The following is an 18,472-nucleotide window of genomic DNA, read 5'->3' as shown; positions in this document are numbered from 1 at the left end:
ATTCCCGGCTCTGCCACGAAATTTGACCCCTCCAGTGTCTGTTTTTTCCTCGGACTCAGCGAGGGATCACACCTCCACCGCCTCAAGGGCAGTGTCCTGGAACTTCAGACTCTGGGCCGTGGGATACAACTGGAGAATATGACCAGTACCTCGCCCAGGCGGCCTCACCTGCTATGCTGAACAGAGGACTTGCGGGAGGATGGAAAGATTGGAAGGGATAGACAAGGAAGAGGGAAGGAAACGGCCGTGGGCTTAAGTCACGTACCATCCAGGCATTTGCCTGGAGGAGAAGTGGGAAACCACGGAAAACCACTTCCAGGATGGCTGAGGTGGGAATCGAACCCGCCTCTACTCATTTGACCTCCCGAGGCTGAGTGGACCCCATTCCAGCCCTCGTACCACATTTCAAATTTGGTGGCAGAGCCGGAAATCGAACCCGGACCTCCGGGGGTGGCAGCTAATCACACTAACCACTACACCACAGAGGCGGACATATTGGACATTTTCCGAGAAGTAATTTACGGGTCCACTTTTACCACTTGAGACCGCAGGATTGTTATCCTGCATAACTTCTGTGTGGCATTTGGCTTAAAATTAGTAACACAGTAGTTTCGGTTTGCGAAATGACAAGAATTTCCGTACGGATCTTCTGCTTCCTATTGCCACACTTTTTTTTATAATTCTATTTTAGATGTATCTAATTAACATCTATTCTTACTCTCCGGCTCCATGGCTAAGTGGTTAAGATGCAGGCTTTTGGTCCAGAGAAGACCGAGTTCGATTCGCGGCTGAGATAAAAAATTATCTTTCCTTCGTTAATTCAGATGGCTCGGAGGCTGGGTGTGTGTGCCTACTTCGTCATTAGAATTCATCATAGGTAGAGCCCCATCCTCACAGACGCGCAGGGTCGCCTATGCGGCGAGACCTGCACCAGGTGTCGTCGGAGGCTACACGCCATTATTATTATTATTATTATTATTATTATTATTATTATTATTATTATTATTATTATTATTATTATTATTATTATTATTAATCTGTTTACCCCCCAGGGGCGGTTTTCCCTCGGTCTCAGCGAGCAGTGTCCTGGAGCTTCAGGCTCTGGGGACACAACTGGGGAGGATGACCAGTACCTCGCCCAGGCGGCCTCACCTGCTATGCTGAACAGGGGCCCGTTCCAGTCCTCGTGCCTCTTTTCAAATTTCGGGCCTCCGTGGATGGTAGCTAATCACACTAACCACTACACCACAGAGGCGGACCATTATTATTATTATTATTATTATTATTATTATTATTATTATTATTATTATCTGTTCTTACTGAGTTGCCCCGTGCACTAGGGATAAAAATGGCCTGTCGACGGGTGTTTTCATGAGTGCGTAATGTAAGTTTGCATGAATTCCATACTACGATCTCCTCGTCAAACTGAGGAGTGCCCACAACATGGCGCTACGCGGATGGACATATATTTCCTAGTCACACGCTTCTGCACAGCCATCGGTGTGGGGCCATGGTCATTCCATGCCGTTTCTCTGCTCACAGAACATATAAGCCGATCAGCTTGTCTCCTAACCCCCAAGTTTTCCCGGTACAAAGTTTGCAACATTCCCGTAGAAGTAAATTCATATCCTCGTCCCGAAGTGGCAGAGCCCTTTTCAGTCAGTCCACTATTGGAGGTGTGCTACATGTGCAGTGCATAACAGTATTGTTTGTACACCCCACTTAGCAGATTTAATGTCTTTATAATTTCTAAATAGTACACAACCAATGCACGAGACTTGGATAGATTATTGCATAAGGCGTTGAGAACTTAATGTTAGCGATCAAAAGTCTCGGTACATCATTTTAAAAGAACAGGATTGAAATATGCTGTGTATATGCCTATTTGCTTGCAACAGTCTTCTTTGTACACGTTCGCTCACTCGTATACGCTCAGGAACACTCTTAGTTAGCTGGTGTGTTTCTGTTCTATGCTAGTGTATATAGTTTCGCAGATAGAGAGCACCACGCCGTATATTACATAATGGATAAACGAACATAGTTACATGACGAACTAAAATGTGTATCTCGCGGATTGCAAGGCTATTCTCTGCGTGAAATTGGACGCAAAGTAAATAAACCGCATTCCAAAGTACACTATGTATTAAACAAATTATTCAGATATAGAGGAGCCACAACGAATTTGCCAAGAAAATAAAAAGAAAAGATACTGTATAGGCGGGATGAAGGTTATATTGGGAAACAATTAAAACGAATCCAGAATTAAGTGCGCCAAAAATCCGCGTAATGCTGGAAGGAAGTACGGAGAAGAAAATGTCAAGTCAAGACAATTCATAGGATATTGTGGGAATATGATTATCACGGCAGACGACCACGGAAAAGGCCGTTTGTTGCTAAGAAAAATCGACGAGCCAGAATGAAATTTAGCAGAGAGTTTGAAAACAAGGATTGTACGTTCTGGAGCAAAGTTATTTGGTCAGAAGAGACCAAAGTATCTCTATACGGTTCGGATGGAAACAGTTATGTATGGAGAAAAGTCAATACAGCCAATAAACCTGCAAATAAGCTACCAACCATAAATCATCGATGTGGATCAAATATGATTTGCGGGCGTATATCTTCTTGTGGAGTGGGAAATATCGAAATGACCAATGGCATCATGGACAGATGGGGTTATTTAAAGATTTTAAAGGACAATGTCAAACAGAATGCATTAAAATTGGGGTTGGGGTCTTGCTACATCTTTCAGCAAGATAATGACTCCAAGCACACAGCTGATATTTGCAAGCAGTGGCTGATATGGAATGTACCAACGCAACAGCGAACTCCTGCCCAATGCCCTGATTTGAACCGCATAGAACATTTGTGGGTCGATCTAAAAAGAAGGGTTCATGCAAGGAAACCTCAATCACTTGAGCAGTTAAGAAGTATAGTCAACAAAGAATGGGGTCAAACCGACCCTAAAAGATGTGATAAACTGGTTCGTTCCATGCAGCGAAGGTGCAAGGCAGTTTTCAAGGCCAGAGAACATTCATCGGGGTATTAAATCCAAGGTAACAAGTGTTTTTGAGTGAATTTTCATTTTCTTTTGCAAGTGTACAAACAAGATTGTTGCACGATGAAACGTCCATTTTTGGCACATTGCTTGTATTTTGTGTTAAACTGTAAGATCACAGATCTGTTTTTTTATTATTTACATTGTTTATTAGTGCATCTATTACTATATGGGCAATAAAATACAACACAATAATTGTATACAAAACTTTTACCGTTATTTCGTTACAATAAGTTGGTGTACAAACAAGACTGTTTATACCAGCCCCCTGCCAATCTTAAAATCCTTCCAGGATGGTACAGAAAGTATTATCCGCACACTTTATCTTGGTGCATTTGTGTACGGGGGTGAGGAGTAAGGAGGGAGCTGTCCCGGTATCGATAGTGCTGCCAACTGAATGAAAATGAAATCTGAACTGAATCGAGAATATGATCGATCGATATGAAATTTCTAAACCGTTATCATCTTAAGCCAACAACTATGTCACATACACATTATATAACATTATAAAACATTTCTCGATGCGAATCTTGTTCCTAGCATGAATTCTATACTTTGCCTTTGTTGTGTAAACAATAACAGTACTAGTACGTAAAGTGTACGCCAGATGTCGCACAACGATGCTTAAGCTATTCATAGTTTGTGTTTCAAAGGTTGCCAGTACGAGTCTCGAAGATCGCCGAGGTCGACCGATTCAGCACTAGGGTGTAAATGCACCAAGATAAAGTGTGCGGATAATACAAACAACTGGCTGCGAATGACATCCGCATTATCCAACGATCGTTCAGGCTGAATGTTCTCACCTTTCACATCTAGTACAGTTCTAAGGAACACTAAAAAAAAGGAAAAGTACTGGTGTTGTGAGGACCCGCGCCTACTTGCATTATATCAGCACTTCATTTATTTCGTCCCTTCCAGGGGGAGACCGTCTTATCATCGTCCACAGTCCACAGTCTGACCTCTCTTGGTCAATAATTTCACTTCACTCTCGTCTATTCCAGTGAGATACCGGGAGAGTTGGTCATACATTTAGGGGCGCGCAGTTGTCAGTTTTCATCTGGGAGATAGTGGGTTCGAACCCCACTGTCGGAAGCCCTGAAGATGGTTTTCCTTGGTTTTTCATTTTCACACAAGGCAAACCTTAATTAAGGCCACACTCTCCCGACCCCATCGACGCCATAAGACCTCTCTGTGTCGGTGCGACGTAAAGCAAATTGCAAGAAAAAGAAAAAGAGGTCTTCCAGTGAGGGGTTGACTATCATAGTACACAGTCTGACCTCTCTACGATAACAGCTTCACTTCCCTCTCGTCTCTTCTAGTGAGAGGTTGCCTTGTAGCAGCTGAACAGAGAAGAGCTGACACTGGAATTGTCATGCCCCGGCGTAAAGCGGTTGGACCTAGACGTGATCTGCGTGCAGAGGACAGCATGTTATAGTAGGGCCCACGAGAGTTGAAGTCTGACAGGTGAGCGGCGAAAGCTGTAACTATGAAGTACGCTGCGTTGTCATAATTACCTCAATTCGCGGTCTACCACCTTTCAGACAGGCTGAGTGTTTAATAAAACATGTAGGCCTAGGCCTAATGCAATTCATTTACCCTTGACCGGTTCCTAAGCTCGTGTTAATAATTCCAGCATTTAAGACAGAACACGACATTATCGATATATATAAAAGATTTCATAATCACTAACAAAAACATCAGTTTCTGACAATAACCTCAACAAATGCACATGTTAATTACAGTATAGAACAACACTATCCACATTGATAGTTTTTATTATTTAACGCCGATTGTTAACGGTACCTGTACAATTCGGGAATAAACTACGGTATAATAAGCACAATAGGAAGACGATACTTCATCGAGAAAAGAAATCAGTCAGAATATGAATGACAATGATGGAATTAAGGAGACATTCGGACTTTTCCCCGTAATTGCTCAGAAAATAGCAATAAAATGTACAGACATGCAATGTACACAACGCACTGAACCGAGATATTTGTAAAAATAAAAAGTACTCACTGCTCTGCCGACAGCAATCAGTCATCTAGAAGGGGCTCTATCCAATCCATATCGTCTCCTGTACTATCCTGCTCGTTGTCACTGTCACTGTCACTGACACAATCATTTCTCTTCCCTGGCTTCGAACAGTCACACCTCGGCCAGTTGTATTTTTTGGCGTTTCTTTTGACTTGGAAGTCATTGTTAAACACCCAAAAGAACCGATCAAATAAAACTACACGGATTCTTAACGAATAATGGAGTACTTCACACTAACACTATAGTCACACTACAAGATCGCTCACATCTACAGACGAACAAAACTAGGAAAACTGAACAACTAGCCACCGATAAACTTAAAGAAATAAACTAACACCTAACATAATATTCTGAAAACATACACATTAAGCAGCAACGACTAGCACAGCTAACACAGCACCATTCGGAATACTATCACAAAAGCGACTGAGAGCAAGCCAACCCACGTGGTGATAGCGTCCTAAAATGTTGCAACTCTGTTATCGTTGCCATAGCAACAGGCCAATTTCGAACAGCGTTAGTCAACTTTTTCTCGCCGGTGGCGCTAAACGTCAGACTTCAACTCTCGTGGGCCCAACTGTAGAACTTATTGCAGAGGACACCGGCAAGAGAACTCGCCAAATCCCGATAGCGGTAGTAGTGCCCCATTAGACCGCCCTACGAACATATGGGAAGACCGGCAACATCCGCACCAACTGCAGCATGTTCAGCGCATTCTGTGAATCAATCATCAATCAATCAATCAATCAATCAATACTGATCTGCATTTAGGGCAGTCTACCAGGTGGCAGATTCGCTATCTGTTGCTTTCCTAGCCTTTTCCGAAATGATTTCAAAGAAATTGGAAATTTATTGAACATCTCCCTTGGTAAGTTATTCCAATCCCTAACTCCCCTTCCTATAAATGAATATTTGCCCCAGTTTTTCCTCTTGAATTCCAGCTTTATCTTCATATTGTGATCTTTCCTACTTTTATAGACGCCATTCAAACTTATTCGTCTACTAATGTCATTCCACGCCATCTCTCCGCTGACAGCTCGGAACATACCACTTAGTCGAGCAGCTCTTCTTCTTTCTCTCAATTCTTCCCAACCCAAACATTGCAACATTTTTGTAACGCTACTCTTTTGTCGGAAATCACCCAGAACAAATCGAGCTGCTTTTCTTTGGATTTTTTCCAGTTCTTGAATCAGGTAATCCTGGTGAGGGTCCCATACACTGGAACCATACTCTAGTTGGGGTCTTACCAGAGACTTATATGCACTCTCCTTTACATCCTTACTACAACCCCTAAACACCCTCATAACCATGTGCAGAGATCGGTACCCTTTATTTACAATACCATTTATGTGATTACCCCAGTGAAGATCTTTCCTTATATTAACACCTAGATACTTACAATGATCCCCAAAAGGAACTTTCACCCCATCAACACAGTAATTAAAACTGAGAGGACTTTTCCTATTTGTGAAACTCACAACCTGACTTTTAGCCCCGTTTATCAACATACCATTGCCTGCTGTACATCTCACAACTCCCCTCTCAACTATTACAGGGTCAGACAAAGCTTCACCTACTCTAACTCTCTGAGATCTATTTTCTAGAAATATAGCAACCCATTCAGTCACTCTTTTGTCTAGTCCAATTGCACTCATTTTTGCCAGTAGTCTCCCATGATCCACCCTATCAAATGCTTTAGACATGTCAATCGCGATACAGTCCATTTGACCTCCAGAATCCAAGATATCTGCTATATCTTGCTGGAATCCTACAAGTTGAGCTTCAGTGGAATAACCTTTCCTAAAACCGAATTGCCTTCTATCGAACCAGTTATTAATTTCACAAACATGTCTAATATAATCAGAAATAATGCCTTCCCAAAGCTTACATACAACGCATGTCAAACTTACTGGCCTGTAATTTTCAGCTTTATGTCTATCACCCTTTCCTTTATACACAGGGGTTACTATAGCAACTCTCCATTCATCTGGTATAGCTCCTCCGACCAAACAATAATCAAATAAGTACCTCAGATATGGTACTATATCCCAACCCATTGTCTTTAGTATATCCCCAGAAATCTGATCAATTCCAGCCGCTTTTCTAGTTTTCAACTTTTGTATCTTATTGTAAATGTCGTTGTTATCATATGTAAATTTCAACACTTCATTGGCCTTAGTCTCCTCTATCTCGACATTTTCCTTGTAACCAACAATCTTTACATACTGCTGACTGAATACTTCTGCCTTTTGAAGATCCTCACATACACACTCCCCTTGTTCATTAATTATCCCTGGAATGTCCTTCTTGGAACCTGTTTCTGCCTTAAAACACCTATACGTACCCTTCCATTTTTCACTAAAATTTGTATGACTGCCAATTATGCTTGCCATCATGTTATCCTTAGCTGCCTTCTTTGCTAGATTCAATTTTCTAGTAAGTTCCTTCAACTTCTCCTTACTTCCACAGCCATTTCTAACTCTATTTCTTTCCAGTCTGCACCTCCTTCTTAGTCTCTTTATGAATGAGTCCATCGTCAACACGGAGACTTAGTGCATCATATTTTGTTCACAGACGAGGCCTGTTTTACGAGGACTGGTATCTTCAATTTTTTTAAACATGCCTATGTGGTCGAAGAATCATCCCCATGCTAGGTTCTGTTTTCCATTAATGTTTGGACAGGGATGTTGGGAGGCAGTAACGTAAGACCTGTGATACTACCTCATAGACTGGTTGTCGTATCTCTGGAAGGCACATTACCACTACTACTAGAGAATGTTCCACTCCATACGCGACGGGACATGGAACAACTCCGCACATCACCAACGCAGTGTGCCGCCACCTGCACGTCATCTATCCTCAGCAATGGATTGGGGGTACATGAAACCTAAGGGGTATCGCAGACAACTGGAAACCGTACAAGAACTCGGGATCGTGTCATGGAAGCTGCTCAGGACATCAGTCAAAACCACGAGATACTGAGCTGGGTTCTAGAGAATTTTCTCCGAAGGTGCCGAGTTTGTATTACTACCAACAGTGGACATTTCGAACACCTGCTGTAACAGTGAACAACCTGCGACCAATCTGGTCTAGTGTGTCACTTTCTAAAAGCTACATGAACGCTTTGCTTGTGTGTTCTCATTTTTCTTCTAAAAAGTTAAAATACCCTTAGCGTTTGGCGTGACTTGTACTTTTGTGATCATAAGCCACGGGACCTGCGTTTTTAAAAGGGAATCTGACCAACAGGAAGTGACATTTTCGTTCGTTCGTAGATTCCCCAGACTGCCTTGGTTAGGAGCGAGCAGTGTTACCTCTGCGATTGTTTTTATTACACCCCAGTATTTTCCGTTTTATTCTGAAGGATAAGGTGTTGTTTGAAATTTGGCAGAATTTACAGCAGGATGCCCTTCTTGACACCAGCCATTAGGGAAGAAATTCTTCATGTTAATGTGGTGGTGGCGGTGAGCGCCATGTCTTGTTCTTGTTATGTGCTGCGTACAAGTGTTGAAGACGTCAGAAAAACCTACACCCCGAGCCATAGGCATGGACTTGTTAATAGAATTGTACCAAAGGTACAGCTTCTCCGTCCAGTTAAACTGCGTGCCTTCTATAAGGCCATCTCTGTAATTGAACTTGAACTAATATTCTGCAAGATACTTGGATTTTCAACTATTAAATGTCTCTACCATCGGCCTAAGTGCCCCCTCTGGTGGGATTAAGGACAATTAATTCTTAAGGGAAAGTTAATTTTCACATTTGGATAACCTTAGTATTTGAAGATTGTTTTGTTCTTGAGTCAAGGTTGACAACACTTCTGACACCCTCAATTTCCTGTATCTATCAACCAATCAGAAATTTTTTGAATATTTTCTCTAGCCAATTAAAATTGGGGGTGTGTACAGGCATCCAGAATAACTGTAAAGAGTTCTGGAAACTTCATCTCGATATAATATAAAAGCTGGGCACTTCAACGCCGTATTGTCATCTTCGTCGCTCTAGTTTATTGTGTGCGGCGTGTACTAAGGGAGCAGGGGCGCAGGTCGTGTCCGGAAGGGTCAGCAACTCAAGGCAATGGCAGAATGTTCTTAACATGTGATAGCTCCGGCAGATAGCTTGAGGGGAAGGTTCCAAAGCTCTTTTATTTCGGGTAAATTTCTAAACCTGGTGGTTTAAATGTAAAATTTTCAGTCAGTCTAAGGACTCTGTTTTATTCCCTACTGGGAAATATGTAGTGTAAGGGAACAGAGAGTGATTCCCCTCTGTTGGTTCCCATTCAACTTGGTATGGGGTGACTAAAGTTTCTTATCCTCTAAAATTCTTAATACTCTTTTGGTATTTAATGTTTCTCATATAGTCACCCCGGCGTAGAATGGGCTTAGCCTCTGTATTTTTGGGCCAATAAGCCCACTTAGGGTTTTAAGAATTTTCTAGAAGGATTGCAAGTTTTTCTCCTCCCTGCATTTTGTTTTTGTCCGATCATTACCAACCTTTTTCTTTTTACATTATGACCATTTGGTATGGGCACTCATTGCCCCTGTTTATGTTTCTGGAAGGGAAAATGAAAAACTGTTGAGCAGAAGTGACGGTAAATACCTCATTTGAAGGTTGTCAGGTTTATCCTTGTGCGTTGAAGACAGTTACGCCTCTGAGAGGCTAGACTGTAGTCTATTAATTTTCGAGCTCAGACTCCTAGGCTATGGAAGTTAGTGGAGCAAACATAAAATAGTGCACCGTTTCAGAGCTAGAATGCTCATCCCTCGTTTATTATCATGTTGATAATTCTCTAGTTTTGTACCTGACTTTGGACTTTAAGTCATTGTTGTTGGAGCTGACGAGGTTATTATTACATATTATATTATATAGTTGTTTAATCAGATTTTCAATCTATCAAATTTTAAGGGGGGGGGGAAGGAAGGAAGGAAGGAAATAATATTTCAAAATTTAGTGCTTTAACTTATGCTCTGGTCATTTCCTTGTGCGCCTGTTCACCCTGACACCTTCTTACACCTCTGTAATCCACGATATTTCCGGATCAGTAATAATCACTGGTCCGGAAGGGAATCAAACCCGGGGCCTCAAAGACGGAAGGCTAGTACACTAACAATTCAGATTCAGCCGGACAGTTGTGTTCTCATTATAGTAGTCCATTATTTATTAACGAGCTGGCCAACCCAAGCAGCATGGTGCATTCATCAGTGGCACGCTATTCTGGCGAGTTTGCTGCAATTGGATAGTGAGTGTTTTGAATCCCACTGCCACGCCGACCGTCTTTAAGATTGTTTTCAATGGTTTCCAATTCTCATCTTCAGATTACAAATTAATGGGCAGTAATCATCATCATTGGAGTAGGCCAAGTTACGCTCAATGCTATGTTGTTGGATAAATACGTTCATTGCGTGTGTTAAGTATAATAACTGAGCAAGTGGCTGCTCGGCTTAAGTCACGTACCTACCACACTGTATTCGGGAGATAGTGGGTTCGAAACCCACTGTCGGCAGCCCTGAAGATGGTTTTCCGTGATTTCCAGTGTTCACACCAGGCTGTCCGGTCACTTCCTTCCCCCTCCTAGACCTATCCGTGCCGGTGTGACATAACGCAAAGTGTGAAAAATTACGTTTGAAACGTGGAGTTACGCCCTGTAGTGTCACAAAACTCGGTCAATGCACTAGTGCTCGTCGTTCTTCTTGAAAGAGGATATGCACGTTTTTATTGTGTTTGTTGACAAGGAACGCTCGACCTTGAATATGCAACAGAACGCCGCAACTGATTGAAACACTTCCGCACGTACTCCGTCAGGCTCATCAGTAGCTACCGCCAGCCGCTGCTTTGCAATCTTTTCTTTATTGTTTATTATTAGCTTTATTGTTTATTATTAGCGTTATTGTTTCCTTATATGTTTATAAACGATATGAGTAAAGAACTCTAATCAGAAATAAGGCTTCTTGCGAATGATGTTACACTGTGTAGAGTAATAAATGTTACAAGATTGTGAGCCACTGTACAAAGATATGGACAATATTGGGAGATGGACAACAGACAATAGTATGATGATATTGATGATAAACGGGGTTAAAAGTCAGGTTGTTTCGCTAATAAGAAAAGTGACATTGATTCAATTATTTTTTTAAAAAAAAGCACAAAAATCCCGTCTTCTACCCATCTTTTCACATGAATTTTTCTCGTTTAGTTATAAAATAAAACAAATTAGCACGACAATTTTCAAAGTCATGACTCCTATATATGTAGCCAAAAATTAATTGCATAATTTCAGAAAATGAATTATTATTGATCTCCACCAATGAAATACTTTTCTAAACAACTCCTTTCATTTTTAACCCGAAAATATATTGTTCTGTAAGTTTGATCTAACTGGGAAGAAATAAGCCAAACATATTAACATTAATAATTAAAATTAAAATATATTATATGCTCAGTCTAATTTTACAACTTGCTTCACTGCTTCAGTACCGCTCTCACTACATTCACCGTCTTTTTTTCTTTTTTTTTCACCTGCTGTCAGACGATCAAAAAGAGATCTGGGCGGATGGTTTGGAGGTATCTATTCCAGATATTTTTGATGTCACAGCTTTGGCAGGTTTCAGTTTCAGTTAACCTGTATAAATCAGAGGAATATTACCGATTACTTACTTGCCCAATTCAAATTTGTCAAATTTGTCTTTTCCTAACTCCGAACATAACCGAATTTAACACAAAAAATCTCTTTTTATTCAATACTTTTGAACTGCGTGACACGCCAAAAAGACATATGATGTTCAAACACAATATACAACTATATGAAGACCGCTACCATAAAAGTAAATATCTCAATGGTTCTCTGGATTGTAGAGGAAACAAGGTATTAATACGTATAGATATCTCAGTTTTGGTCAAAAATGGATTGGAATGGATATTAGTTATTCCATGTCTTTAATTAATGTGTATGCAAAATATTACCGATCCTCTCCAACTATAGTATTTGTTTAAATATTCTAAATGTCTTCTCTTCCTCAGTGGCAGTGACCGGAGGTTTGTCCTCAAGACGCTAATGCCGCTAATTGAGAACGGCAAGGAACGCTACAGACTGTGTCTTCATGACAGAGACTTCCTACTGGGCACGCATATTACTCGAAATATCGTTCATGCCATTGATAAGAGCCGCAGAACTGTAATTGTACTCAGCAATGCGTTCCTCAAAAGCAGGGTAAGTTTGACTATTTCTTGAAATTTTAGTGACTTCTTGGCCTTAACCCTGTTTAGGCTGACCAGTATTCCTAGGGTAAACAAGGCCACTTTGATCTAAACTTCATTTGAGTACTTACATTTGCTTACGGAGATATTATAATACGGTACTGGTAATAAAATTAAATCTAGCTGCAGAAAACTAATGTCGAATCGCACGTTCATATTGAATATTAGAAAGAAAAATATTTCTCCAAAACATTTGATAAAACAAAATTATAATAGCCTCGGTGTACTTTTTTTAACATATGATTTATTTACATATAATTGTTAATACATAGAAATGTATCTCAACTGTTTAGCAAATGAACACACAATTAGATAGAGAAAAACACAAACAAAAACTATCTTTGCAATTTCTTGTTGTGTTGAAGTCTCAGAATATCATAATAATACCCATCTATAGATGACAAGAATTTACAAATTAATTCGTTACACAAAGGTATATTACACTATTTATTCCTTACTATCATCACTGATTATTCTTATAGTTATATAAAAGGGATGAATAACAAGGGATAGGGACTCACAAATAATAGTAACATCGCGCAAACATACACATGTTTCATAAATTTTTGAATGTATCTTTTGACAAATCACTTGGACGTTAACTTATTACAATTTACTGAATCACTAGTACAATAAAAATAAAAGGTTCTCTGTAATTCGGTACTATGTTTTTCCTGATTTTGGATGAAAGCATGAATGAATGAATGAATGAATGAATGAATGAATGAACGAACAAATAAATAAATAAATAAATAAATAAATAAATAAATAAATAAATAAATAAATAAATAAATATTCTACAGCCTGCAGTTCATATGTCATTCATTCCTAATCAAACATGCGTCTGCATAAACTTTTAAGCGAAAAGTGTTTTCACGACTTTTAAGGGATTAGAAATTAAATTGCCTGAAATACTGGAAACTGTTTCCACCTCAAATCATTCCCGTTAGATAGCAAATTAATTTGCACCTCATTGCACTACCGCTGGGCGAAATACCCTTCTGACTGCTTTGTGGAAATACATACTCTGGAATGTGTATCGTAGAGATAGGGTAGGAATGGTGGGAGGGGGGGTGTTCATTCTGGTGAAAGAAGAATTTGTAAGCTACGAAAAAGTTAAAGATGAGACACGTGAAATTCTAGGTGTAAGGCTCATTTCTAAAGATAATAGGCAACTTGATATATTTGGAGTGTACAGATCGGGAAAGGGTAGCACTGACGCGGATTCGGAATTATTTGATAGGATAGTCAGCTATGTGGGAAACGACATGGAAAGAAATGTGATTGTAGCGGGAGATCTGAATTTGCCAGATGTCAATTGGGAAGGAAATGCGAACGACAGGAAGCATGACCAACAAATGGCAAATAAGTTAATATGGGAAGGACAGCTGATTCAGAAAGTGATGGAACCAACCAGACGGAAAAATATCCTGGATGTCGTGCTGATAAAACCAGACGAGCTCTGAAGTAATAGATGGTATTAGTGTTCATGAAGCTGTTTTTGTGGTAGTAAAAAATAAATGTGATAGAAAGGAAGGTCTTAAAAGTAGGACTGTTAGGCAGTACCATATGGCTGATAAAGCAGGCATGAGGCAGTTTCTAAAAAGTAACTATGATCGGTGGAAAACGGTAAATAAAAATGTAAACAGACTCTGGGATGGGTTTAAAGAAATTGTTGAGGAATGCGAAAACAGGTTTGTACCTTTAATGGTGGTAAGGAATGGTAAATACCCACCTTATTATAATAGAGAAATAAAGAGACTAAGAAGGAGGTGCAGACTGGAAAGAAATAGAGTTAGAAATGGCTGTGGAAGTAAGGAGAAATTGAAGGAACTTACTAGAAAATTGAATCTAGCAAAGAAGGCAGCTAAGGATAACATGATGGCAAGCATAATTGGCAGTCATACAAATTTTAGTGAAAAATGGAAGGGTATGTATAGGTATTTTAAGGCAGAAACAGGTTCCAAGAAGGACATTCCAGGAATAATTAATGAACAAGGGGAGTGTGTATGTGAAGATCTTCAAAAGGCAGAAGTATTCAGTCAGCAGTATGTAAAGATTGTTGGTTTCAAGGATAATGTCGAGATAGAGGAGGAGACTAAGACCAAAGAAGTAATAAAATTTACATATGATAACAATGACATTTACAATAAGATACAAAAGTTGAAAACTAGAAAAGCGGCTGGAATTGATCAGATTTCTGGGGATATACTAAAGACAATGGGTTGGGATATAGTACCATATCTGAAGTACTTATTTGATTATTGTTTGGTCGGAGGAGCTATACCAGATGAATGGAGAGTTGCTATAGTAACCCCTGTGTATAAAGGAAAGGGTGATAGACATAAAGCTGAAAATTACAGGCCAGTAAGTTTGACATGCATTGTATGTAAGCTTTGGGAATGCATTCTTTATGATTATATTAGACATGTTTGTGAAATTAATAACTGGTTCGATAGAAGGCAATTCGGTTTTAGGAAAGATTATTCCACTGAAGCTCAACTTGTAGGATTCCAGCAAGATATAGCAGATATCTTGGATTCTGGAGGTCAAATGGACTGTATCGCGATTGACCTGTCTAAAGCATTTGATAGGGTGGATCATGGGAGACTACTGGCAAAAATGAGTGCAATTGGACTAGACAAAAGAGTGACTGAATGGGTTGCTACATTTCTAGAAAATAGATCTCAGAGAGTTAGAGTAGGTGAAGTTTTGTCTGACCCTGTAATAGTTGAGAGGGGAGTTCCTCAGGGCAGTGTTATCGGACCTTTATGTTTTCTTATATATATAAATGATATGAGTAAAGGAGTGGAATCGGAGGTAAGGCTTTTTGCGGATGATGTTATTCTCTATAGAGTGATAAATAAGTTACAAGATTGTGAGCAACTGCAACGTGACCTCGAAAATGTTGTGAGATGGACAGCAGGCAATGCTATGTTGATAAACGGGGTTAAAAGTCAGGTTGTGAGTTTCACAAATAGGAAAAGTCCTCTCAGTTTTAATTACTGCGTTGATGGGGTGAAAGTTCCTTTTGGGGATCATTGTAAGTATCTAGGTGTTAATATAAGGAAAGATCTTCATTGGGGTAATCACATAAATGGGATTGTAAATAAAGGGTACCGATCTCTGCACATGGTTATGAGGGTGTTTAGGGGTTGTAGTAAGGATATAAAGGAGTAAGGATATAAACTAGAGTATGGTTCCAGTGTATGGGACCCTCACCAGGATTACCTGATTCAAGAACTGGAAAAAATCCAAAGAAAAGCAGCTCGATTTGTTCTGAGTGATTTCCGACAAAATAGTAGCGTTACAAAAATGTTGCAATGTTTGGGTTGGGAAGAATTGAGAGAAAGAAGAAGAGCTGCTCGAGTAAGTGGTATGTTCCGAGCTGTCAGCGGAGAGGTGGCGTGGAATGACATTAGTAGACGAATAAGTTTGAATGGCGTTTATAAAAGTAGGAAAGATCACAATATGAAGATAAAGTTGGAATTCAAGAGGACAAACTGGGGCAAATATTCATTTATAGGAAGGGGAGTTAGGGATTGGAATAACTTACCAAGGGAGATGTTCAATACATTTCCAATTTCTTTGAAATCATTTCGGAAAAGGCTAGGAAAGCAACAGATAGGGAATCTGCCACCTGGGCGACTGCCCTAAATGCAGATCAGTATTGATTGATGAAAAAAAAAACATACCCGGAAAATATCAAAGATGTTCAATTAGCTGACTTCTGGGAAGAAGTTCTGGTAAGATTCTCGGTTAATTTTAGCATTCTGACACATTCTACAGCCTTACCGACTATCAGCAGTAGAAGTCAAACATAGACGAGAATATATATAGACAAAGAACAGTAATAGCAAAATAAACCACTAAACACTTACCTTCAGTAAGACAATTAATCACCCAGAGACCATCAACCGAAATAAATCTTGGTACGGCAATAAACTGCTAGCCTACAATTAAAGAAAACAAGTTTCTCATAGTAAACATAATTTACGCATTTATTTTATTAAATTAGAAAAAAAACATTACTAGTAGGGAAAACGTCTAAGAAAAGAAAAACACCAATAACAAAATTACATGAATCAAATCTAGGGATTAAAATCTTAACGTACCGTCCGGACGGAGAAATAAAATTAAATGATACATTTGCATAACTTCCAAACAACCAAGAAACACTTGTGAAATGATTAACATGTTTCATGCATCTCGACTTCCAGTAATATATTCTTTTGACAAGATTTCTTTAGCTTATCCAAACATTTTCATTTCTGCACATAGGCAGAATAAATTATCACCACGGAGATTCCACACGGCCTCCAGTACTTGCCTCGCGGATCAGAAAATGGCAGGCTTAATCTGACAGAAGGCCAGAAAAATATAAGCACCAAACTGGAAGAGGGATAAATAAAATTACATAAAAGCAAGGATAGCTAGACGAAAAATCACCAAGATGCAGAACAATAGCCGCACTCATCATTAAAAATCACAACTCCACTTTAACAAGATTAAACAATAATTATCACCAACGCGACCAGTTACCATGGTGACATAAACACGCCAAGGGACCTCAGTCACCACCAAAACATGAACCAAAACGACAATGGTCCAAGGAGAAACAGAAGTTAACATGAAATAAAAACGAACCAAGAGACTTGTACCCAAGTGAAATATCGCGTAGCTTTAAAAGTTATACACAGAGTAGTTTCATAGAATTGCTATATAGTATTAATCTGTACATTACTTCAATTAATCACACACTTCCCTTTTACGAAACGGTCTGGAGGTATTAACTAAGTGAAATTTGGAAACTCACATTATAGTAAACTGAAGTAACATAAAAAGGAATAGTAGGACGGCTAAACAAATTCAAAACCCACGCCGAATCCGAAGACGAATGAATTTCAACTCATTTTTCTTTATGTAGCCAGAAGCAGATGCAAGGTACAAATGAAGAAGAGACTTACTTGCAGTTGGAGTTTGTAGAAGCATGCTAGTATCCATTATTTACATAAATGAAATATTCTTGAAGTTACTAAATTCATAATAAAAATTAAAGACGTTCACCCGAGTTAAATAAGGTAGCATTAAGGGCTAAATCCTTTATGCAGAATTCGGTAATCCAGTACCCATATGGTAGATCAGAACCAAATCCAGAAGTAAGAACGAAACACATCTTGACTTCGTCTTACTTCAGCGACTACTCATGGCGTCGCACGCCTACAGTCAGCACGAACCTCCAACAAGGAAAGCCCCAAGCGCCGTGATTGGCCGAAGAAGGAGAGAGGAGAGGGAAAGACTCGCTCTCAATGTAACACCGCAACTTAGGGCAAGAGATCGTACAAGAGGCAAGTTTAAGAATTTCAGAAGAAAACCTTAAAGCAAAATAAGAGCATAGCCACAATGAGGAAGATGATACCAAATAAATAATGTGAGCAAGCAAAATATAAGTCGTAAATAATTTCCGAATGATACCAATTTCTGCAGCACGAATGCCGTTTCATAAATATGATTGTCAACAACGTGACAACATGCATGAAGTGTTAACGTAGGAATTGCCTGTGTGCGATGTATTTATAACTGTACCGGGCGGTACACCTCCACTCCGCTAATTTAAAATGTGCGCCTGTTGAAACTCCTCTGCTGGAGGAAGTCTGAACCTTATTGACAGTATTAATTTTCTACCGTCTCAGAAGATGTCACCACGTGGAAAATTTTGAGTTTTTGAACTGTGTCATTTTTGATGTGTTTTTGTTTCGCTTGAAGTAAGAAGTGTGAACTTTCTCTTCTAGAGGACACTACTGAAGATCTACAATAGTGCAACCTAGTGCGGAGTCAAAGAACTATTTTTTTGGAGAAAATTTAATTTCAAGAGTTTGTTCTTTGTTAAATTTCTTTCTATCATTGTTTAAGTTGGCAATATTTACCCCTTTCTTCCCCTTGTTATGAATGTATCCAATCCCGAATTTCTTAAATTAATTTCTATCCAATCAGATGTATCTTCCCCCAACTTTAATCTGTTGCGGGGTCCTATCCAATAAAGAGTTTGTGGGAGGGTGTTTTCTTTCCCCTAACGCCTAGAAACTTCCGCGAGAGTATTTAAACTGCTGATTTTTGGGTCTCTAGGCC

At 39.5% G+C, this 18,472-nt stretch overlaps 1 protein-coding gene across 1 annotated transcript in view; it reads left to right on the top strand.

The window, feature by feature from the left end:
• LOC136874465 (toll-like receptor 2 type-2) overlaps positions 1-18,472 on the top strand; it is an 88,306-nt gene that overhangs the window by 51,289 nt on the left and 18,545 nt on the right. Inside the window, exon 2 of the mRNA XM_067148095.2 lies at positions 12,107-12,296. Within this exon, the coding sequence (XP_067004196.2) occupies positions 12,107-12,296 (190 nt within the window). The remainder of the gene's footprint in view (positions 1-12,106; positions 12,297-18,472) is intronic.

This window comes from Anabrus simplex, chromosome 5 (assembly GCF_040414725.1).
Source record: "Anabrus simplex isolate iqAnaSimp1 chromosome 5, ASM4041472v1, whole genome shotgun sequence".
Lineage (NCBI taxonomy): Eukaryota > Metazoa > Arthropoda > Insecta > Orthoptera > Tettigoniidae > Anabrus > Anabrus simplex.
The sequence above is the reverse complement of the archived record's forward strand: the minus strand, read 5'-3'. Positions and strand labels throughout refer to the sequence as shown.